The sequence below is a fragment of the Aulonocara sp. 'chitande type north' Nkhata Bay genome, linkage group LG5 (genome assembly GCF_057382095.1).
Source record: "Aulonocara sp. 'chitande type north' Nkhata Bay isolate Kocher_YH1m ecotype deep benthic linkage group LG5, A_spYH_male_GT1.1, whole genome shotgun sequence".
Taxonomy (NCBI): domain Eukaryota; kingdom Metazoa; phylum Chordata; class Actinopteri; order Cichliformes; family Cichlidae; genus Aulonocara; species Aulonocara sp. 'chitande type north' Nkhata Bay.
In genome coordinates, this window is record NC_141348.1 from 23314488 (window position 1) to 23338933 (window position 24446).

General features: G+C 40.4%; 1 protein-coding gene across 1 annotated transcript; it reads left to right on the forward strand.

Annotated features, from left to right (window-relative positions):
- The first annotated feature begins 3788 nt into the window (after positions 1 to 3788).
- crbn (cereblon) lies at positions 3789 to 23726 on the forward strand. The gene is made up of 11 exons (XM_086292280.1): positions 3789 to 3926; positions 4186 to 4298; positions 4433 to 4635; positions 5902 to 6051; positions 8730 to 8892; positions 12810 to 12872; positions 12974 to 13058; positions 14373 to 14488; positions 17589 to 17653; positions 20398 to 20529; positions 21947 to 23726. Exons 1-11 carry the CDS (start codon positions 3854 to 3856, stop codon positions 22128 to 22130), a joined length of 1347 nt encoding a protein of 448 aa, XP_086148406.1. The 5' UTR covers positions 3789 to 3853; the 3' UTR covers positions 22131 to 23726.
- The last annotated feature ends 720 nt before the right edge of the window (positions 23727 to 24446 follow it).

Consider the following 24446-nt stretch of genomic DNA (forward strand, 5'->3'; position numbering starts at 1 on the left):
CACCAGTTTAAACCTCTTGATTTTTATGTTATAAAGTAAGGCTAGGTTGACTGACTTGTACTTGAAATAAATTACACTACAGGTGTTGGATGTGTCCTTGATTCAAATGGCTAAATTATGGCAACATGTCTTGCAGTTGTCTAGAAGCCTGGTAAGGAACTAATCATTTCATTCAGGTGTGTTGACCCAGGGTGTTATCTAAAACCTCCAGGACACTGGCCCTTGAGGCCTGGAGTTCGACACTACTGAATTACACAATGTGTAAGTTTTATCAGGGCTGTCGGGCAGGCTAACTGCATGCAGGGAGTGTTAAATGTTAATGTGTTAGCTGGATGAAAAGAATTGGAGGCAAATGTAACTGCAGGTGATTTATCCAAGTGCCTTTTAGAAAAATTGCTTTCGATCTGAAATCAAAAAGGTTAAAGTCCTTCAGTTGGAAGACAACTTATAGTACACGTTGTGTTTAAAAGCAGAGGTCAAGATTGACTCCTGTGTGAACTGCTAAAGGGTCAGCTGTGACACAGAATCCTGGTGGCAGTGTTTTTAGTTCAATCAAGTTGTAAATTGCATCTTGCTGATGAAATGCTGCTGTTCAGGGCCATCCCACAACAAGTCATTCATTTCCATTATTTTTCATCTCTATTTTCAACCATTCTGGTTCTTTGTTTTTAGCCCAATGACATAATGCAAAATCTGCTACATAGTTGCTCATTAGAAATAAACTTTATGAATGAAAAGATCAAGTATGGACATGTTATTAAAGTTAATAAAATTTCATACTATTAAATTTCTTGCAAAATGTATGAAATGTATTGAAAGGGACAAATATCCCCTTTGCAGGCATTAATATACACTGATAATGAGTAGATGTGGATTAGAAAGTCACTATTCAGTGTATTCAAGGCTAAGTACCTGACAATATTTGAGTAAATGTAGTAACTTTCCCTTTGTATATGCCACTGTAAATGAAATGCCCTATTTCCTGTATATTCTAATTTAAACTACATCGTTATCTCATTCTCTTTTCAAAACCTGCTGGACTGTAAAGGTTTACTATAGGAATATCAAACACGTGGTTTGATATGAAGTAACCTGCCAAACGGTCCAGTCTGGTCCATCTGATTGCTTTGAAAACTGAAAAATTTCACAGAAGATAAGGTTAGCTTTTGGACATTAAGAAGTGTGGTAATTTTAACTTGAATAGTACCTATCAATGGTAGCTATTCATTCAGAATGTGTGGATTTCTGGAATATATGCATCCCAAAGTTTTTGAGTTTGTTTGTTTTTTTTTTTAATTTATAAGTATACACAGAAAGACTATATATCTCTGTTTGAGTTTTATAATTTAAATTAATTTACAGATCGTTGCCTACTGGGTAAAATACGACCAACTGTTAACCAACTGGTCTTCAGATAACTGAAGAACCTTTGTAACACAAGTAACGACATCATTGTAACTGTAATTTAGTTACAGAATTTAGTGCAGTAACATTTGCCTTCTAGATGGCAGCAGAGTCTTTCAGGCTGGAGTCAAAGAGTTTTCCCAAGCTCTTGACTGGTTGTTCCGTTATGGACGGGATTATAGTTCCTGAGATTGAAAACCGGAACTTGTCCGTCACCTTTCCCTTCTTCAGCACCATAGATCTTGACTTGGAAGGTTTGACACTCATCCTTGCCCCTGAGATGAGACTCTCAAGACCTCATAACATCCACCTGCACCCTGGGACTGATGGCATCGTGATGGTGAGATGCCATCAGTCCTGACCTAGTTAGCGGCCCTCTACACTCCACCTCAGCGGCCTTGACCACCATGTACATTGCGAGAGCAAAGAGCATAACTGAGATGGTACAGCCTGTTATTATACCTTTCCTGAGGCGATGCCAGTCTGAAGTCACTGACCCAGAAGTGACCCTCAGTCTGAAATTGCCATAATAATCCAAGATCAGGTGCTTGATTTTGCTGGGAACATGGTGGAGGTGTAGAGCACGCCCAATCAGCTTGTGTGGGATAGACCCACAGGCATTTGTCAGGTCAAGCCACAAAACAGCTAGGTCGCCCTTGTTCTTGTGGGCTCCTCTTATAAGGTGTGTAACTACGTTAGTGTGCTCTAGGCAACCAGGAACTACTGGGAGCCCCCCCCCCTGTTCTGAACTGACGGATCAATGTAGCTGCTTCTAAGAAGAAACTCGGTCAGTCTCCGGGAGACGATGCTAAACAAAACCTTCCCCTCTGCGCTCAATAGCGAGATGCTCCAAAACTGGTTGATGTTTTTCGAGTCCTCCTCTTTGGGAATCCAGACTCCCTCTGTGCACCTCCACTGGTCATCAACTCTTGCTCTCTGCCATATCACCTTTAAGATCTTCCACAGATGTCAGAGAAGCACTGGGCAGTGCTTATGGGACCTGGGGAGGATGCTGAGCAGGCTGACTTGATGACCTCACACACCACCTTCAAACTTGGCTCTGTCAACTTAAACTCTGCTATGGGGGGTTGACGAGAGCTTCATTAGGTCCCAAATCTTGTTCCCTCTGTGGGTCACTCATGATGTCTTGAAGGAAGTGACTCACCTCCTCTATTGAGCATTTCAGCTGGCCGCTGTGTTTGTCCCGAGCAGTTGTTTTAGCAATAAAAGCTGCTCGTTTCCTGGCTCTCTCTCTTCCCCGTCTCCTGTGCCACTCTGCTCTGTGGAGGATTATCAGCTTCTTCCTCAAGATGTCACGCAGTCTGTCCTGACTCTCAACACTCTTAGTTCTCAGACTGGAAATCAAACGTGTGATTAAAACACAAGTTTAACTTATAAATACATGTTCATACTTTTATTTTACAATCAGAGAGAAAGAAAAAGAGAAGGGAAAGGTGCAGGACAGACAGAAAGGTGACAGGCTCAGGCTATATACACTAGTACAAAAATAGCACAGGGAGTATTTCCTGTTTTATTAGTATTTATTTTATTAGGGGTACTAAATAAGATGAGAGCTAAATTTAAGTATAAAGTGGTTAAGTTTGTACACTGGCCAAATGTTTGGGTCCTGTGAATAAACTACTATTCTTTTAGCTTAACAAGTGAACTGTCTGCTTGTTTCTTCTTAAAATAAATATGGCTCAACACCACCAACAGAACCAGCTAAGGCAGCATAACCGAAATAACCGAACTAACATTAACATTAGTGTAATTGATCGTGCTGTTTTTGCGGGGCTGTAAAAGTGATTTTAAGCTCAGTGTCAAGGTCCTCCTGTCCTCCACAGCTGTCTGCTAATGTTTATGCAGCATTCACACCCTTTTTACATGTTTCAGCTTGTTCTGTTTGTGAATATTCTGGCATTAGTTATTCATAAAATCGTAATGTCTTTTTAACGTTAAAGTCGATCTTTGAATGGCGTGCATCATAAAGTAAAAGCTTTAAAAGCAAGTGGAACCTGCATTAAGTACTAACTAACATCACTAATGTCAGATAACTTTGCTGACATGCAGCCAAATTGAACTTTTTCATGATCTTTGTCATTGGAACATTTCGCTGCACAAATAAGTGAGATAAAACCCAGTAATTACTTTTAAAATTTTACTTTTTGGCTGTCGCGTTTGAGCCATTTTTAAAAAATTGTATTTATTTATTATTTCTAATTTCTTTTTTAATTTGTTTCCTTTTTTCTCTATTTTTTCCCCCGACGTGTTTTTTTATGCTTTTGCTGCATTTATTCTGCTTTCGTTTGGCCCCTCGGGGCCACCGTAGTAAAATGGCATTTCAACAGTGTACATTATGTAGCGATGTCGCCGGGGGGCGCTATATTTCCACCGGGTCCTGCACATTGATACGCCGTAGAAGAAGACTTAGTATTGTAAACACAAGGATATGGCTGACGAGAGGGGTGGAGGGGAAGACAACGCCAACGACAACATGGGGAACCAGTTACAGCTCTTACCAGGTACCCGTTAAGCTGACCGAAAGCCTGCTCGGTGTTTTCACCGGGACAGTGCGTTTCTCTTCCTCCTGCTAAATGCTAGCTAACACACCTCCACAGCAGGCCACTGTTAGTGATCACTCTCACTGTCTCAACCCTCTGCTTTCGCTTTCTTTTCAATTATGCCATCAGTGCGATTTATTAAGGTGAAGCTTTTACGTCTAAGGCTTGTCAACGAGCTACCTAACTTAGCCTCTCTGTGTACACTTGTGCGCTGTGACAGACAATGAGGAGGAGGAAGAGGAGGATGACATGGAGACCGAAGATCGAGACAGTGAGGAGGCAGAAAAGCCCAACATCATCACCTTTGACCCTAGTCTTCCCACATCACATTCAGTGAGTCATGCATCACAATCCCTCTTATTCTAACATCTTTTTTTACATGATTTGCTTTCATGCATGTGATCCTTCTCAGAGTTTTAGTTTCTCTGCAGCTGCTGTGTTAATCTAACCCCCTTTTTGTGTGCCAGTACCTGGGTTCAGACATGGAGGAGTTTCATGGCCGTACGGTCCACGATGACGACAGCTGTCAGACCATTCCCGTGCTGCCACACACAGCTGTGATGCTGGTGCCGGGCCAGACGCTGCCTCTGCAGCTCTTCAGGCCGCAGGAGGTCAGCATGATGAGGAGCGTCATCCAGAGAGACCGCACTTTTGCTGTGCTCGCACACAGGTGTGTGATGCTGTTAAAATCTCTGTGTATGCTGGCAATCATGGAAAGATGCACAACGCCTACAAATGGAAAGCATTTTTTTGTTTTCATTTGAAGAAAATACAGTTGTGGTCAGAAGGTTGCACACACTCATCATAGGCATGAATGTCACTGCAATTTTGGGCTTTTAATGATGTCTTTGAACTGTTTTTTTCCCCCAGGGTTGAATGATTGTAAAACATATATCAGAAGTTTGAAATTATTTTTGGATTTTCTCTAATCCATGGAGGGTTAAAGTTATACACTCTGGCTTACACACACTCACTTAAATCTTCAAATATGTGAAGGTTATGCAGTGTCTTTTAACCTGACAAGTCTTAGGTCTATTAATATCTCATTTCTGATCACGGTTGACTACAACTGGTAGTGTCTCTTTCCCAGGATTGACCAATACTTAGAACAATGGGAAAGTCCAAGGACCTCACTATAAAACCAAAATGAATGTTTATGTTTTGTTTATTTGTTATGGTGGCACAGGTGTTTAGATTTTCCTGCACCTCAGGTGATTGCATGAGGGTGTGGTCACATGTTATTTACCTGACACTGGCGTCAGGTGAGGCTGCAAACCTAGTAACACAGTACTAGCTGCATAAATATGGTGGTGATAGCATCATGGTCCAGGTTTGTTTTGTTGCCTGTGGCTCTGGTACATGGCACAAAGTACATGAAATAATGAAAGTGTACCACCTCTAAATTCTTCAACTTTAACTCACTCACAGCTAGATGGTTAAAACGTGTATAGAATTGCATCTTTCAGCAGGGCAATGATCCCAAACACACACAAAAACTTGTTTTGGAATGGCTAAAGCAGGTAAAAGCTTCTGGAATGGTCTTTCTAAAGACCTCAAATCAATTGAAAACTTGTAAACAACACTTAAAAGCCAGGTCCATACCAGGAAATCAATGAATTGAAACGCACTCTTAACAATTCTGCCAAGAAGAGTGGCAGATCCTCTGTGGATTATAGAAAATGGGTTATAGAAAATCCCAGATAAATTCAGGCTTGTGTACTCTAATTCTTGTTTTAATGTTTGTTTGTTTTGTTGTTGTTGTTTTTTTAAGCCAAAATTACTATGGCATTCATGTCCACGTTGAGTGTGTGTGTAACCTTGTGACCACAGCTGCAAATTTCCATGACTCTTCTTTATGTAAACTGTTTCTTGTGGGTCACTGGTGGATAATTCTCAGCATTTCATTTCAATTTCTGCATCTGATGTGTGTCTGCAGCGATACAGGTGAGCCGGATGCAGAGTTTGGAACTACGGCTGAAATCTATGCATACAGAGAGGAGCAGGAGTACGGCATTGAAACAGTCAAAGTGAAGGCTATAGGGAGGCAGCGATTTAAGGTCCACGAGATAAGAACTCAAGCAGATGGGTAAGTTGAAGTTCCCTCATAAAGTATTAAACCAAAGGTGGGGGCTGAATTCTTACTGCCAATCCCTGGTTCAAAGATGTGCGACAAATCAACAAAGCCACACATAACCCTTAAAAAATGCCAAATGAAATCAAATATATGCAAAGGAAAAAAATGCAGCCAGCTGTGGAACAGAAAATGGGTGCAAAACATTTTTCTTGTTTAATTCAGAGTTTCTGCAGTAAAAAAAGGAAACTTTGTTTCTTGCATTTAGTGAGACAGCTGTTTTCTACAGGAGTTGCATACCTGCAGGTTTTCAGCCGGACAACTAGTCAGAAACACATTTAGATGAGAAGGAAAACTATGTCAATAATGGCACAGAGACACACCGTCAACAGTCACACAGTATTTGACCACTAGGGGGCAATCTAACACTTGATAAAATCAACTAGAAACACAGGTTTTTATTGCGTCACAAACTGCTTCAAAACAAGTAGCATGGAGGCTGTCTCTAATAGATGTACTTAAAAGAAATGTAGTTTCTTAAAACATTTGCTTGTGGAAACCAGAGATTACAGCAATTCAGCATCGCGCGGATGTGCATGTGGATGTGTAGAGGTGATGTCAGCTCTATACCTATCTATATTACCAAGAGGTGGTAAACAGACTACACAATATGAGATTATTATGATTTTGAACATTCTGCAAAATGTTGTGTATTTTAATAACATACTGTATATTGCAATTTATCATCAACTGCAAAGTATCCCTTTTATCCAGTAAGATAATGTTATGTCATTTTAGTTCTTTTTTTTCTTTTTGCTGCAAAATGAGATTGTCAAACATAACAACACTTATCACTAAAAGTCTGTAATCAGTCTACCTTTGAATGGGGCAAGTTGGCAAGTACACGCAGTCTGTTTCTAATAATTCAATGGTAAATCATTGAAATTTGCATATCTGTTGCTGTCTACATAAACTGAAATTCACATCTATCTATTACATTTATGCTCAGCAGTCTTCCTCTTCCATTGGAACAAAACCAGAATACAACCAGCTGACAGCCAGTTGTGTCGAGTCCCCTCGAGTTGTGCTCATTGACAAAGACTCATTCAGACTGATGGCAAACTGTCTGCATTTATAAATTAGACAGCATGTCTGTGCAAACCTTTAACAATCTCTCTGTGAGTGACTGCAGTCAGTTCAAATCAGAATGTGACTGTTTGCAGAAAGGTTGTCTCCTATTGGGTGATCTGTGCATTTGCCTTATGACTGCACAAGTGGTCATGACTGTGCAACACTCAAGTTCTGGGCAACCATCTCGCCACCATAAGTCCTATTTTTACTTGCATCACTGAGTCATTAGCTTGCTTTTAATTTGGAAGTAGCTTTGTCAAGCTAAGCGTGGCCAGTGTTGGATGGTTTTTCGGTTATATATATATATATATATATATATATATATATATATATATATATATATATATATATATATATATATATATATATATATATATATATATATATATAACAATTCTGTAACTGTAACTTCGGTCGTTGCTGTGCTTTTTTTTTTTGGAAGTCGAATTTCCCAGAGGAACCCACCCGAGGGATTAATAAAGTTCTATCTTATCTTATCTCTTATCTTATATAATGTAAGTTTACTTGGCTAACATTATCACAGGATGATGATGCATGAGATGCCCTCTCGTGCATAGTACTCCCAGAGTATTTTAATGTATTTAATAAAATATCAATATTTAGTGTCTCCAGATCCATACAATATCACCACACAAAATCACAATCACAATACTATGCTTTTGCAATATTTTTTTTCACCGCCTCTAGAATCATCCTCACATGTTGAAATTTGTGAAGAGGGCTGTTGCAACAACAGATTTACGTTTCTGACTTATTCCAGAGTTCAGTGCAGCTGCGTAAATGCAAAGCATATTGTCTTTTTGGACTGAAAACAAAGGAAGCATTGATAAAGATGTATCTATTGAAGTCATGTAATAGATCATATTAACCCACATCCTCCCTGGAAATCATCGGCACATACTGTCCATAAAAATGAGGCTTTATTAAGGCATTTTCCTTTTCTCTAATTGAGGTTATATAATACACATACAGTGGTTGCCATGATTGTGTTGACCTTCTGTTGTGACTCTTGGAAAATACAGCATTTAATCAATCACTCAATTACATGCAGTCTGCTCTTTCTCTTGTTTAAAATTAAAATATACTTTGTACTTTTTCTGTCTATTCTTTCTATTTCAGTAAACATCCTCCCTGTAATGTTTCTAAGATGAAATGGCTTAGTAATTATATTTTAGATCAGATTAAAAGGTCAAGTCTGGACAGACATGGATTTAGCCCTACAGCTGTGAGGCAGCGTTTCTTGTTTCTCTGTGGTCTGGCTTTGCTTTGTATTTCTCTGCACGAAGTTCACTGAGAATAATCTGTGTCGGGCACTGGCAAAATATTTCTTATTGTCGAGTGAGGAAAAAACCCAGATGGCACCTTTTTGTGATCACCTCAATGATCCAAACATCCTGTAATGTAGCGTTTGGGCAGTGCACCATTTGTTTAATCTACTATTCGCCTGCTCAGTTTCAGTCATATTCTGCTGTCATCATTCACATTTCCCTTCTTTTGTGTCACGGGTCTTTGTTATTGTCTGCTTTTGTTCCTCTTCTCAGGATCAAACAGGCTAAAGTGCAGATCCTTCCAGAACGAATCCTTCCAGACCCCCTCTCCGCTGTGCAGCTAACGCCTCTGTCCAGGCTCCACATGCACCCTTCTTCCAAACCTCCAAGTCAGAGCTGCAAACAGGCTCAGTGCTGGTGGAATAACTACAAACAGGTACAGAGAATCATGCACAAACGTGAAATCTGTGTGCGCTTTCTAAAAGTAACAGTTTCTACTTTTGGAGATGTTTGAATCAGATGACAGTGACAAGAAAGTTAAGATGAATTTCCTCATCTAAGATGCAAAATGTATTTTTCCACTTTGAGAAACTGTTCAGTAAAACATCAGATCAGTCGGTGCCTGTTTAAGATAAGATAAGATAAGATAACCTTTATTAGTCCCACACGTGGGAAATTTGTTTTGTCACAGCAGGAAGTGGACAGTGCAAAAGTTATGAGGCAAAAATTAGAATACAATAAGAATAAATACAGTACACAACTGTACAGAATAGAATAAAATAAAATACTATATACAGTAGAATAAAATAAATATACAATAAGATAAAAATAGAATACGAATGCTATATACAACTGAGTAAAAATACAACGATGACAGAAAGGATTATTGCACTTAGTATTATTGGATATGTATGGATGTGTGTGCTTGATCAGTTAAAGTCTTTATTATGGAGTCTGACAGCAGTGGGGAGGAAAGACCTGCGAAATCTCTCCGTCCCACACCGTGGGTGCCGCAGTCTCCCACTGAAGGAGCTGCTCAGTGCTGTCACAGTCTGCTGCATGGGGTGGGAGATGTTGTCCATCAGGGATGACAGCTTAGCCGCCATTCTCCTGTCACTCACCACCTCCACTGGGTCCAGAGGGCATCCTAGAACAGAGCTGGCCCTTCGGATCACCCTGTTCAGTCTCTTCCTGTCCCCAGCAGAGATGCTGCCGCCCCAGCAGACCACGCCATAAAAGATAGCAGAAGCCACCACAGAGTCATAGAAGGTCTTCAGGAGTGGGCCCTCCACCCCAAACGACCTGAGTCTCCGCAGCAGGTACAGCCTGCTCTGCCCTTTCCTGTAGAGGGCGTCTGAGTTATGAGTCCAGTCCAGTCTATTGTTCAGATGAACACCAAGGTACCTGTAGCTGTCCACTATTTTGCCACTATTGCAGAGTCATCAGAGAACTTCTGCAGGAAGCACTGGGTGGAATTGTGGGAGAAGTCTGCAGTGTAGATGGTGAAGAGGAACGGCGCCAGAACCGTTCCCTGTGGGGCCCCCGTACTGCAGACGACCCTGTCCGACACACAGCCCTGAGTCCTCACATACTGTGGTCGGTCGGTGAGGTAGTCCAAAATCCAGGTAGTGAGGTGATGGTCCACTCCAGAGTTCACCAGCTTGTCCTTTAGAACCGAGGGAAGAATGGTGTTGAAGGCACTGGAGAAATCAAAGAACATGATTCTCACAGTGCTTCCAGCGGTCTCCAGGTGAGCGAGGGAACGATGTAGGAGGTGAATGACGGCATCATCCGCTCCAATGCCAGGCTGGTAGGCAAACTGAAGTGGGTCCAGTGATGAGCTTATTAGGCGCCGAAGCTGAGCCAGGACCAACCGCTCCAGGGTCTTCATCAGGTGGGATGTCAGAGCCACCGGCCTGTAGCTGTTGAGGTCCTTGGGGCGTGAAGTCTTTGGCACTGGTACAACACAGGAGGTTTTCCAGAGCTGTGGGACTCTTCCCAACCTCAGGCTCAGGTTGAAGAGGTGCTCCATCACCCCACACAGTTGGTCCGCGCAGGACCTGACGACCCTCGAGCTGTCAGGTCCTGCGCGGACCAACTAAATAATCAAAGTCTAGTTTTGTGTGAAAGTGAAGACCTGAAATACATTCAAAGAATTACTAGAAATATGTGGTGAAGTTTCCATTTGAATCATGAGCAAAATGAGCATTTTCACCTGAATCCTTTTCACTGAATCCCACCCTAATCCTATACTGTTAGATCCAAAGGTTTTTGGACAGTGACATAAAAAAAGATTATGCCTCTCTACACCACCACAGTAGATTTTAAATCAAATCACAATTTTTCCTAAAATGTTGCATTAACTACCTAAAAGTAATTGGACAAACTAACATAATGTTAATTACATGGAATGTCTTTAATACTTGATGAAAGTCTGTGGACATAATCAAAAGCTGTTTCCTCCCCTGAGATCCTCTGCTAGACCTTGGCTCTCTCTGCCTTTAGTTTTGTCTTTGATAACTGAAAAGCATGCTCTGTTGGGTTGAGATCAGGTGACTAACTTGGCCACCGAAGAATATCTAAAATATTTTGCCCTGAGAAAATCTCAGCTTGCTTTTGCAGTATGCTTTGGGTCATAGTCCATTTGCAGTGTGAAGTGCAGGATTTGGTTGAATCTGAGCAGACATAGCCCTGTACACTTTTATCAGTCATTCATCCTCCTGCTTCTATCAGCAGTCACATCGTCAATAAACACTAGTGGTCCAGTTCCACTGGCAAACGATACATGCCTGTATCATGACACTTCCTGCACTATGTTTCACAGATGTATTTTGATTTGGCTCAAGGGCTGTTTTTTTCCTTCTCCATACTTTTCTCTTCCTAGCTCGTACAAGTTCTTCTTGGGTTCATCTGTCCAAAGAACTTATTTTAGACCGACGCGGGCTCTTTTAGATGTTTTCTGGGAAAGTCTAATCTGTCCTCTTATGGCTGAAGGGGTATTGTCGTCATCACAGTTAGCGGGATGATTGTGAGTTTGTGAATGTGATAACTCGAGAATGAGGCAATGTTTGAATTTAATACAGTGGGTGCAGCTAATAAAAATCTCAACGACCTTGAGTTTGAGCCCAAGGTCAAGTTTTCTGAAAATCTTTTAAACGCAGTAACACAAGAAGAAGTTCATGTAGGGTTTTGAAATTGATCCCACAGGTGTCTCTGCTACTAGGGTGAGTCATACCATTGGCGATTATCAGTGTTTTTGTTCTTTAGTTTAACCAGTAGTTTGCACCTTCTTGTAAATCCTCCTTTCCCAATCATGAAGTCATCTCTTAATTGTAGACTTTGACAATGATGCAACTGTATCTCACTGAGTGTTCTTGACTTGGTCAGATGTTGCTATTAAATTAATTTGGTTATGATCATTTGGTAGGGGTCGTCTGTGGTCTTTCAGGCCTTTGATTGTTGATTTGGACCTAAAGTTTGTGCTGTCCCTCGTAGGTTTATTTACTTTTTTCAGTCTAATGATGGCCTCCCTCACTTCCAACAACATCTCGCCAACGAGGGAAGAGACCTTATCTGCCCATTATACTGATTAACATTCAATTGTCCAATTACCTCTGAGCCCCTGAAAATTGTTATTAAAAACAATTAAAAAAAAAAAACCCAAGATAAAAACGTCTCTAACTCCTAAACTGTTAATGCAGTTAGTAAAACTACTTGAATTAAAGCTGAAATCCTGCCAAATCAAACGCATTTTGATTGTCTGATTCAGATCTGTTGTGATGAAGTACTGAGGCAAAATTGCGGCTTTTTTCTGTCTTGTAATATTAAATACTGCCTACATTTAACTGAGTGCTGAATTAGCTTGATATTTTTATGGTTCAGCATGTTTGGAGTTGGGCATGCTAATCTTTATTGTTTGACATTTCCAAATACAACCTGTACATATAACCTATGGTGTGTTTAGTTAGTACATAGTTCATTTTAATCCAGTTCACTCACATGAATTGACTAGTTGTTGCAGCTGATGTGTTTCATAATGTAAAGATGTGAAATAAATCAATACAGTTAAAAACAGTAGAGAAAGTGACTTAGTGCAGATGTGTTGGCAGGTGTTAGATTGTTTTAGTAGGAGAAAATGTTAATGTCTACTGTTAAAGGAGAATAAGTAGATGACATGTTAAGGTATCTGTGCAGGTGACATTAACACTGGATGTGAAAGTAGCCCATGTGCAAAACCGTGACCTGGAACATGCTACTTTTACTTCTCTATATGACAAAGGGACGGATCTTGTGTTGCTTCCATAATCATCAGATTAGATTTGATTTAAGTGATACATGTGTTATTGACCACAGAGAAAGTTTCACTGTGCCAGTCTGACGCCATGGCCACCCTGGGTCTACGCACTCTATGATTCAGTAAGTACTGCAGCCCGCGGCACTTCCTCCTCTATATATAAACATGACACACAAATGAATATAAACCAAGATTTCTCGGCTTTTGGTGGTTCACCTCACAGGAGTCGCTCATGAACAGGGTGAAGAAACAGCTTCATGAATGGGATGAGAATCTGAAGGATGATTCCCTCCCGGCGAATGCAGTAGGTCAGACTATGTTGATTTTATTCCAGAAGGTACAGGTACAGATGCAGACAAAATTATTACCTCCCCTATTATTAAAGTGATGAAGTCAAGGGGAATTTCTACATAGCTTTTCTAAACACACTAGTTTTTTTGCAGAATGTCACTTGAGAAAGTGTTGTTCCAAAAATAAAATAAAATAAGTTTAGATTTAAGAAAAGGAATTGTTGATGGTCACAAGGCAGGAGATGGATATACAAGGTTTTCTGAGAGTCACGAACTGGAGTGAGACGTATCAATAATAAATTCAAAGAGAGCTATTAATACAGAGCAAGCCTGGCAGAGGCAGGAAGCCAAAAAGGCTTCCAAAGGCTCTGGAATGAAAACTAGTGAGAGATGTGTTTAAAGACCCCAGAACAAAATGCAGAGACACTAGTAAATGATTTAGCAAAGTCAGAAATTGTAGGATCAAAGGACACTCACTGGAACGCCGCACAGGAATGGACTGCAAGGTTGCTGAAGGGGAAAAACTCCACTTCTGTAGAAAAAGACACTTTTAAACCAGACTGAAATATGCTAAAGACAACCTGGAAAAAGATTACGCAGAACTATTTGGCCACAGAAACGTTGCTTATATCTGGAGGAAGAAGAGCGGTGGACAGCCCAGAGAGCACCACAATGAAACATGGTGGTCGGAGTATCATGTAGGGATTCTTCGGTGCATCTGGAACTAGGAATCTCATCAAGGTGGAAGGAATAAAGAAGAAAGACATGGAGATTTTAAAAGAAAGCAGTCAGCAGCATAACTGGTTCTGGGTCATTGCTTTGTCTTCCAGCACAGTGACTCAAAACATACATGGCTCCTGGTGAAGAATTGCTATCAGAAGACCAAAGTGAACATTACTGGCTAGTCTGCACAAAGCCCTGGCTTGAATCCGAATGAAAATTTATGGTGTGTACCGAAGACCAGAAGGAGGAGGGGGTGGTGGAGATTGACCAAAGAAGAATGGGCTGGGATTGCTCAGAAGACGTGTGTGAAAACCACAACAAATATCTGCAAGGTGTTACCCAGAAAAAAGGATACGCAATAGATTATTAGCATCAGGGGGGTTAATAATTTTCACCTGATTGTTTCTGTTTCTTGTGAAATTGTTTTGTTTCTGTGTGCAAAGTAAAATATGGTACGCAATCCCTATTGGGAACTACTTTTTTAGGGGGGCTAATAATTCTGTCCTCATCTGTATGTAAACATGCACACTCGCAATTTGTTTGTGTTCGTTGTACTTTCTGTCCTCTTTATTTCATCGCTCTCTTGTCCTTCTGTCTACGCTCTGTCAGATTTCTCCTACAGAGTAGCAGCCTGTCTGCCCATAGATGATGCTCTGCGGCTCCAGCTATTAAAGATTGGCAGCGCCATCCAGAGACTTCGCTGTGAGTTAGACATTATGGATCGGGTAAGTAAAAGTCACCAACAGCCTCGCTGACCTGCCCCAAACCTCAGACATAATTTGTCTTATGCAGTGATAAGATTCCTACTTGTGCTTTACTGAGCACACAGTGTCCCTCTGGTGTGTCTTGTTATATTTAACCATGTCTGACGGGGGCTGACAGATGTGTTAGTGCTGCAATATTTCAGTTTTCAGAGTCAAAAGCAGCCATTGCAGCATTTAAGGTTAATGGACCAGTATTTAGCATGCAGTGAACATCAGCTGTTTGTCACCTTGAAGGGGTTGATCTGATTTTAAGGAGAGGTTGGACACAGCAAGAGAGCTATCCATATTTCAATTAAAGAAAAAAACTCAAAACAAAGCACTCTGGCCACTGTAGATCTGCTTTTACTCAGTCATGTGGGCCAAAGCAGTCACAGGTTGTTTTTAGCCGTGTTAGCAGTATGGCTTTGTAGTAAGGACACTTATGCTGGTCAGTGGTTTCATCACTTTGCTGCGATTGAAATTGCTTCATAATTGTTACATTTGGCAAAAACATTTAACTCCCACTCCAGATGATTTGAAATCATCTCTGGTCTGGTAGCTGTTCTTCTAATCCCTTTAGTCAGCTCCGCTATTTACAGAGACTATTCTTCAGGCCCTCTTCAGTCATTGCCATACTTGAGCACAGGAAGACATGTTCCACACATGCTCAGTGGAGAACAGCAATAGCTACTTTGTTTGTGTTCATCTGAAGAGGATGACAAAAAGCTATGTGTGAGTGCTTAATGAGAGTAAAATCAAAGAAGGGAAGGAGAGGAGTTGCATTAAAGCTCCTATATTGTGTAGCGTATTGGTTAATACGGAGACGGGTTACGCCCTCACGGGGCTTTCATCAGCATCAAACACACATTGTTTACTCCTTCTTCTCTTAGATACTCCCATTAGGATTCCACATTGTCGATCATCCATTTTCATCTCTCCCAGTCTTTTTTGTCTTTCTCTGTCACATGTCCAGCACCTGACTGTCTGCTCTCACAACATCCACAAACCTCTTGTGCCTTCTTTTTTTTCCCCTCTTGCCCAGAAGCTCAAACTTTAATAACCTTCTCTTAAAGATAACCATCATTTCTCCTTCCTCTCCATTTTGTCCCTGAGCCTTCCCTCTAATATGCTCATTCCTAATCCTGTCCATCATTTTCATTCCCAGTGTAAATCTCCTTCGCATGAGAAACTACCTACAGTTCTGCTTCCTGACCTTTTATCTCGAACCTGCAATTGAGTCCATAAGTTTCTGTGACATTTCTTGTCATTTTGCCTCTGTACACCAACATAGTGGATTTTATATACTCAAGATTGAAGTGATTGAAGTGCAGCGTTTTAGCTTTCATTCAAAGGTTTTTTACAGAAAGCTTTGTATTACCTGTTTAGGAATTTTGGCAATTTATGTGCATAGTCCCTCATTTTCAGAGGTACAAAATGAACTGGACGATTGACTGACAAGGCTAGTTGAAGCCTTTTCCCCGTTATTTAATGAGAAATAAAGTATATGTAATATATGTAAGTTAAGATCATCTAACTAAGTCAGGTTCTGTCAGGTTCTCCAATCAAGAGTCTTCTTCATGAGTTTTAGACTTTAGGCTCCTTATTCAAATTATGTAATTTTTTTTCCAGTTGCTTTTGAGTCTCTGAAAATGGGAGACTGTATAAAAATGGCTGAAATCCCCACACAGTTAATGCAGGACTTGAAGCGTCTGGAATTAAAGCTCAAAGTCTACAATCTTGATTCTTTAATTTGAAACTCACTGTGGTGGTGTAAAGGTGCTTAATTACAACAAATTATGGACCTAACTGTATATGACACACCCGATCTCACTGCCACCTTTCCTTTTACTTCCATCACAAATCATCCTGATATGCTCTTCACCTTTCTTCCATGACCGGCGGCTCTCTGAATGGACAACACATCTGATATCGTAGTGGCTCACACTATGATATCAGGGTCTTAATCTAATAACAAATTAAAAAAAAAAAGATTGCAATCAAGGTACTTAAAAATATTAAATATAAATCACAACAACAGTCGCCTCAAGGCGCGTTATATTGTAAGGTAGACCCTACAATGATAAATTCAGAGAAAAACCCCAAAATCATATGACCCCCTATGAGCAAGCGCTTTGGCCACAGTGGGAAGGAAAAACTCCCTTTTAACACGGAGAAACCTCCAGCAGAACTAGGCTGGCCTGGAGGGGTGGCCATCTGCTGCGACCGTTTGGGGTAAGAGGATATGTTAAGCTGTTTGATGGCAGCACCATGTCTCTGAAAGCTGGGATGAAAACAAAAAAGTCTGGGAAAGGAAGCAAGGTACTAAAAAGAAATCATTTTGCAACTAATGAATTAAATTGACAAGAGGCCAGTAACATGAGTGGGTATAACATTTTTTTTTAAAAAGCACCTTAGAGAGGTAGAGTTCCTCAGAAGTAAAGATGGGCTGGCCTTCACCAATCTGCAACAAATTGTTCCTCAGTGTAAACATACAGTACGTAACATCAAATGACTCGGAGAAGAATAGGACAACATTCCTCTCGTCAGTTCTTAGTCATTTACAGACTGATTTACTAACATGTTTTCTATGTTGTGAATGAAAAATGGTTTTAAAAAAAAAAGAAAAAAAGGTGTGGCTCTAGTCAGTTAGCCAAATCCAAATAATGAGTAAAATTAGAAAAACAAACAAACATCTAATTGGTTTGCAAGCTCAGATGACTGATTCAGGAGGAGGATGGTAAGTTAATGTTAATGATTTTCCAGGCATGTTTATATAAACAGTGATCAGTGTGTCGCACTTGTGTTGAATCAGAAGCTGAAGCTTGATTTGTGAAGTGCTCGTTAAATGTGTTTGCCCATTATCTGTTGTCCCTTCTTTCTGATTGAGGATAATAATCCCTCTCACCAACGACACTGACGTGACCTGAGCTCGGGCCATGTTTTGAGTCGCATTTGTGGAAGCGTGACGAATGGCATGATTAATATAACGCCCTCAATGAGCCTCAACAGTGGACGCTTTGCTTTGAAAATATGTGACATGTATACATATTGTTAAAACCCTCTTTTCTCTCCTCCTCCTCAGTGCACGTCGCTGTGCTGTAAACAGTGCCAGGACACGGAAATCACCACAAAAAATGAGATCTTCAGGTGAGCGCTTGTTTTTGATTTTTGTTAAAATAGTAGTTGATAGTGATCAGCACATAGTGGTTCCGTCTCAGCACTAGTAACATCCTTCTCACATCACTGGAAATTTGGATTCAGTAATAGAATAAAAGATGATGTAACCAACTTCACAGATTTCACAGATTTCCATGTTCAAGTCGGCAGTTTTTCCTGCTTTTAACAATAATGGAGTGTAGTAGACTTTTATAGTTTTTTGAGTTGTTTCCGGAGCAGCTGGCATAATTGGGGGTGGAGGTTTATGACAGTTTTATTAGGTCTTATTATCCAAGTTCTTCTTGTTTTTTTTTCTTCATTGTAATCACTGAAATTATTAGCACGTCAAAGTTAAGACCAATTTGTCTGTCTGAGAGTTACGTAAACTCTGGGATTACATCAGGAAAGTAAGTGGTGCTTCTCTACACCTCCTCACTCACACAGTCTAAGTGCACTCTCTTATATGCACACTGTTATATAATGTCATTTTCTGACGGTTTGCTGTGTAATGGTTAATCTGTTTGTCCAACAGTGACACAAAAAACCTTGAACAGTCATGAAATTGCCCAGAACATTCTTAGGGGTTTATGAGAAAAGTGCACTCTCTGTTTTGTCATCCATATATTTTGAGTCAGTGAGTGATTATGTGTGAGAGAGGCAAGCAGACTAATAGTTGAAGCACTGCCTCTGACGAATTTACATACTGTATGGTGCTAATGCATCTTCTTTCAATGCCAGAGCAGAAGTACATTAAATGTAACCAAATTACCGCTTTAAAGACTGACTGAAAATGAAGTATGAATGTGCGTGACCGTAGTTAGGAAGCACTCAGTATAGAGAAAGTGCTTGTGAGAATGGGTGTGATTGGGTGCATGTGGCATGTTGTATAGAGCGCTTTGAGTACTCCAGGAGAGTAGAAAAGAGCTATACAAGAATCAGTCAATTTACAATTTTACCACTTACAGTACTGTGCAAAAGTCTCGAGTCATCTTCATTTCTTTATATTTTGCTTCCAAGCAGCCAGACTTTCTTGTAACCTTTTCAAGTTGTTTTAAGCAATAGTTCTTCAGGCTTTTCTGAAGGTCTTTGGAAGTTTTCCGTTCGACATTTTCACTCCGTTTCAGTGTAAACCTTGTAACTGACCATTTTGAGAGGAATGTTTTTATTTATTAAGCCACGTAACACTGACCTATGGATCATTCAAGCATAAAAAAGACACCTAGCTCAAGTGATGAACCAGTATTGTGTCTAGACGTAATACAAACAACCAATTTTAAATGGCGTCTTTAGGTACTTTGTTACTGTCAGCCTACTACAAAACACATAATTTAATCACATTTGTTTTTGTTGACTCTATAATAAATGCCACAGATAATACAGTTTACAGCATAAAATAGTATTTTTTGCACCAACAAGGTGATTTGCAAAGAGATATTAGGAAAACCTGCCATTGTCTATGGTCTGTCCTTAAAGAAATGTAGGAAAACTGGACAGGACAAAAGAAGAAATGACAGGCTGAAGTAACATCAGCAGATGAACAATATCGGAAAGTCTGAAAGACGAATCCAAATTTGAAAAATGCACAATGGAACGATATCAGCCTTGGCTTAGCCTCTCCAGGTTATTGAAACAGTGTGGGGTAATCTTGACAGCACAAACAAAAGACAGTCAAAGAAGCTCTTTGAATGTCCTTCAAGAAGCCTGGAGAACTATTCCTGAAGACTCCTTAAATAAATTAGAAGAAAGCTTTCATAAGTAAGTTCAGGCTGTGTTGAAGTATAAAGGTGATCATAGTAAATATTGACTTTCAAGCTCATTTTACAAACTCTTATTTTACCTTAGATACTGTATTTCATTGTATCATTGCACATGTTTTAATAAATCACTGCACTTTCTTCCCAATTTTCTCCAGGGATGAGTTGAAACTTTTGCGCAGTCCTTTTGAGTTTCCAAATTTCACTCTTAGCTCCATGAAAAGGAGCAAATGTTCTCCTCCAGCTAAAGGTAGATGACAAATAAAGGCAAAAAAAAACCCCATCATAAGAAGCCTTAACCTCAGCCTAACATAACAGCTTCACTGGTCCTGGAGATGAACACCACTCCTCTAAAAGACATTTCCTCATTTTTTTTCTCTCCCTGTTTTAATGATGCCACTGTGTAATCAGACCAAATGGGTTGTTATCTGGTGGTGCTAAGGTCTTAGCATAAGATTCATGTTATTTTCATATTCTTCTGTCACTCTGAAAGAGATCATGACCAACAGGAGAGAGGTGATTTCTCCCACTAAGGCAGGAAGTGGATACCAACCATGCCAGTAAAATGCCTTCACGGTATATCAGAGCCAAAGTCCTTCCATCTAGTGGTCAAGCATTCAGTTTTTAAAATTGTGTGAGTCATGCGTACGCCTGCAGTTTTATGTTGCATTTTTAGCTTAGCTGAAAATAGCACAGATGAGATTCAAAGTTCTTAAGAAGCTCCACTGAAAACATTACCCAAAAGAGTTAAAATGCTCTAAGAAGGAAACGATGAAGACAGAAAATTTGTCTTCATTGTTAATATAAAAATGATGAGCACAGCTGAACTTTTTGGCATTTTCAATTTTAGACCTCTTAAAGCCCGTTTCCCCTTTTCATTTTCAGTGTCTCACTTTCATGATGTTTTGTTTTGGCTCAACAGTTTACTGAATTCACACATTTTCCACCTGCCTCTCTCTCTCTCTCTGCCTCTCTCTGCAGCCTGTCCTTGTACGGCCCCATGGCTGCGTACGTCAACCCTCACGGTTACGTCCACGAAACGCTGACTGTCTACAAAGCCAACAACCTTAACCTGGTTGGAAGGCCATCTACGCTGCACAGCTGGTTTCCAGGGTAAATATTTTTAGCATACAGCATGAGTGTGCTTTCCATAAATGGATGTTTTAAGTAAGAGACACATCTCTTGATACCTCACAGCCCAGGGCTTAGAATTTAATGGCATCTGGTGTAGCTGCAAGTTGCTGTGACACTGCTCAGTGCCTGAAATTAAAATGCTTTGTACTGTACTTTGTGTCAACTTGGTTATCAATGGTGCATCTCTTTATGCATGTTCAGGTTGTGCAATCTTGGATTCTGCAGTCAGTGAAGCCTCCAAATTACTTACACTAATAATCCGCTCATCCTTCTTCTCCTGCTTTTCCCATTCAGGGTCACAGGGTGTTAGTCTGTCCTACCTGCCATAGGGCAAAAGTGAGGGTAATCCCTGGACAGGCCATCAGGCTGTCACTGGGCTCATTTAGTAATTAAATAACCCAATTTAAATTCCTGCAACATGATACCTGTGCAAAGCACTTTATGCTGACAGTAATGTCAGTTTTTCTTTTAAAATTTTAAGATATTTTTAAGGTTGTATCGCTGAACTACACTGTGAGAGATTTGGTGAATGATAACAGAATTAAACAGACCTGTAAGAATCTGTTTCAGAGTTTTAGAAGTTGAGGTTTAGATTCGACCAGGCGAATCAGACTCCAGAGTGGGACTTGTGATTTGGTTCTGTCGCAGACAAAAACAGTCACACTCTTAAGAGGAATGAGTTTGGACACAAATGACTTCTAGATCAATTTTACTTTTCAGTGCAAACGTGATCTGACCTCATTCCGACTCATCTGAGAGATGTACACATAAACAACTCCAGCAGCTGTGCATGCTCTGAATATTGATACACAGATGAGCAAAATCAACAGTTTCTGTAGTTGCAAACCACTACTTATGTTTTTTCTGCCACATGATAAAATGGGCTACTCCAGTATAATACAGAGTTATTCTAGAAGTTTCTTGAGACATGGTTTGCTTTTGTTTTGTTTTTGCTTTGACTCTGGGCTTACAGAGTAATACTGTGAACTTCTTAGTTATGTGAATTCAAGGTATATTTGACTTTCTGTACATAGTTTTCATTTGTATGTTTCACCTTTACTGTACATGTGATTCGGCGCGTTTTTTACTGAGACATCGTTGAATCTATTCTTATGGCACACTCACAGGGAGGACTGTGTTGGCATTAACTTGGAACTTGGAAGTCATCTAATCATGCGGCAATAGAGTACAGTGCATAAGTCTTAAGTTGCACTTTATTTTTTTATTTGCATTGTTTTCTTGCCTCCAAAGAGCCGGACCTCCTTGTAATTTTTAAAGTGGTCCTGAGCAACAGTTCTTCAGGCTTTCTGCTTGTAGCAAAGTGCCAAAAGTATACACAGTACTGTATGCACTACTGATCACAAATGTGAAAATGTGGCACTTTAATTGCTTTCAGGTACGCCTGGACGATTGCTCAGTGTCGAACCTGCGGATCCCACATGGGTTGGAAGTTCACAGCCACCAAGAAGGACTTGTCTCCACCTCGTTTCTGGGGTCTGACCCGTTCAGCCATGCTCCCTCGTATCCCACAGAGTGAAGGGGAGGAGGGCAGAGAGGGTTCTCGCCTCTTCTGTCTGTGATACCAGACCATCTATTTGCCTCATTCAGAAAATTCCTGCAAACTTCCCACAGTCTGCATCTTTAGCCACTGTCTGGCTGCAGTTTCTTCAATCACAATGCCTGTCACCCCTGGCAACAAATTCAGCATATTAGCAGAAAGGTCATTTTGGCCTTCAGATGGCAATTTTTAAGTGCATATTTGAACAGGCTGGATGTAATTATTATTCTAAAAGGTTCTTAAAATGCGGAGGCAGTGTCGAGGTTGAAAGCAGTCTGTTAGAGTGAGAGTCAAACTGAGACTTGCAGAATAGACCATGATATGTGGTTAAGATCCCAGCATGCAGCTGCCTGATCTGCACCTCTTTCCAGCTGTTTTCCAAATAGAAGAACACACAGACCCACAGGGGGACGCTGAATGCATAATACTCTTTACCTTCACCTCCTCTCCTCTGTCTTAGCTGGCTGCATGCAGCTAAAATTGAGATGTCGTCGGCAAGCTGCGATGGCCACTTTAAGCTGTTGTAAAATCCGCACACAGTAATTTAATAGTCTAGCATTCAGATCCTTTGTGAGTTTCTCAGATAGGATTTCTAATATTATTATCAGCTGCGAGAGACCGGTGGAGAAAACTGTTAGAAAGAGAGTGCACTCATGTATGTGTAGATCTGTCACGATAGGAGATATTTTGAATTTTGGAATTACAGCGGATGTATTTTTGTATGCAAGAAGGTTGGAAATTAAGCTAACATATTCATTGATGTTTGGTGAAACTGCAATTTGTTATCACAGTGGATTTGTTTTGTTCGAAACAAAAGAAACTGAAGTGACAATAATGATATTGTGTAATATATCTGATATAATCTGTGTCTGTTTTGTATTCACTAGAGACTCATTATCCCATCTGGAGACGAGCATCATCTTTGATTGCACGAGTGAAAATTAGCGATGCATTGGTGCCTCGCGGCAGACTGTTTATCAAAGGTCAAAGCCCACTGAGACAGAGCAAGAGGAGCATTTACCCTTCTTTTAGTTTGTTCACGCGTGGTATGTTAAAATGGTGTGCCTACGCTCCAGCTCGGTGTCTTTTGAAGTGCGAGGAATCGGATTCAGAAAGGCAAAATGATGATAAGATTTAAGAGTTATTATTATTATTATTATTATTATTTTAATATTCTCTTGGGTTTGTAGGGTGACAGTTTTCAGGATTCTGTTGCAAGGGTAATGGCTCACGTCTGTATTTATGTACGGTAAAACTGAGGCAGTATTTGTTGTTTATATGGCTGTCGACCGACTGTTTGTAGAGTCTAATTTATTTATTTTTTTGCAAAACTCTTTTGCTGATTCTTTGTTAGGAAATTATCTTTTTATGAGTAAGCTGAGTAACACAATGAGAAATCATCTCGAATGTTTGTCTGATGACATGTTTTTGGATAGAGAACATCATTTTTTGGATAAACGCGTCTTTTTCTTCACTTTTTCTGCTGAGAGAGGAAAACATTGTTCATGTCTGTGGATCACATTAAACTGGCAATAGATACATTTTAACTTTACCCCTCTACCCTTCCAGCAATGCTGCAAAAACTGCAACACTTTCTGTTTAACCCCCCCCCCCCCCCCCCCCCCCCCCCCCCTGTTTCTTTCTACCCTTGATTGTTACTCTGGTTGTTCTGCAGTCTTCTATTATTGCTGCCTGGTGTAAGCTATAGTAGTATGCGCATCTACAGACTGGTTTGCAACCATCTAGCAACCACCAGTTACAAGGGAAAAATGAGCATTTCCTGACTGATTAAGAGTGGTTGCTGGGGGTTAATGGTAGCTGCTGGGGAAGTGGTTGCTAAAGATCCAGTTGTGCAGGCCTATTCAGTGACCCCATGGCAACCAGCAGGCACCAGGAGAAAAACTGCCAACTAGTTGACCAAAATCTCCTTGTGATTGCTTTGGTTGCTAGCATATTGCTGTGGTTGTAGTTTGAATTTAAGTGTCTGAGTGTGACACAGACAGGAAATAGAGAAAGTTCACCTTCACAGTAAAAGTTGTCTCAGCTCTGCAGCTAATTTATTCAAGCCACAATTTTTCTTCAAGTTGGGCTAGTGTATAGGAAGTATTTGCAGACGAACATTAAAACCACATGCAACACCTGTGGGTTTTGGTGAAACATCGTGTTTGCTTACGATTTCATCCAGTGAGAGCCAGAGACCTCCGCGAACTGGTGCCAAACATTCGAGGAACATATCCCATTTAAATTTGGCTACACCTACCCTCAAATGATGTACAAATGATCCAAACAGGTCTTCCAGAAAGCCGTCATGAGACAGAAGCTGCCCAGGAACGGGAGA

Bases quoted from the DNA above. Each gene is read 5' to 3' on its own strand.
- crbn (XM_086292280.1), top strand. From the start codon at position 3,854: ATGGCTGACGAGAGGGGTGGAGGGGAAGACAACGCCAACGACAACATG. The intron at 8,893-12,809 runs GTACAGAGAATC...TATTGACCACAG, and splicing joins GGTGGAATAACTACAAACAG to AGAAAGTTTCACTGTGCCAG. The intron at 14,489-17,588 runs GTAAGTAAAAGT...CCTCCTCCTCAG, and splicing joins AGTTAGACATTATGGATCGG to TGCACGTCGCTGTGCTGTAA.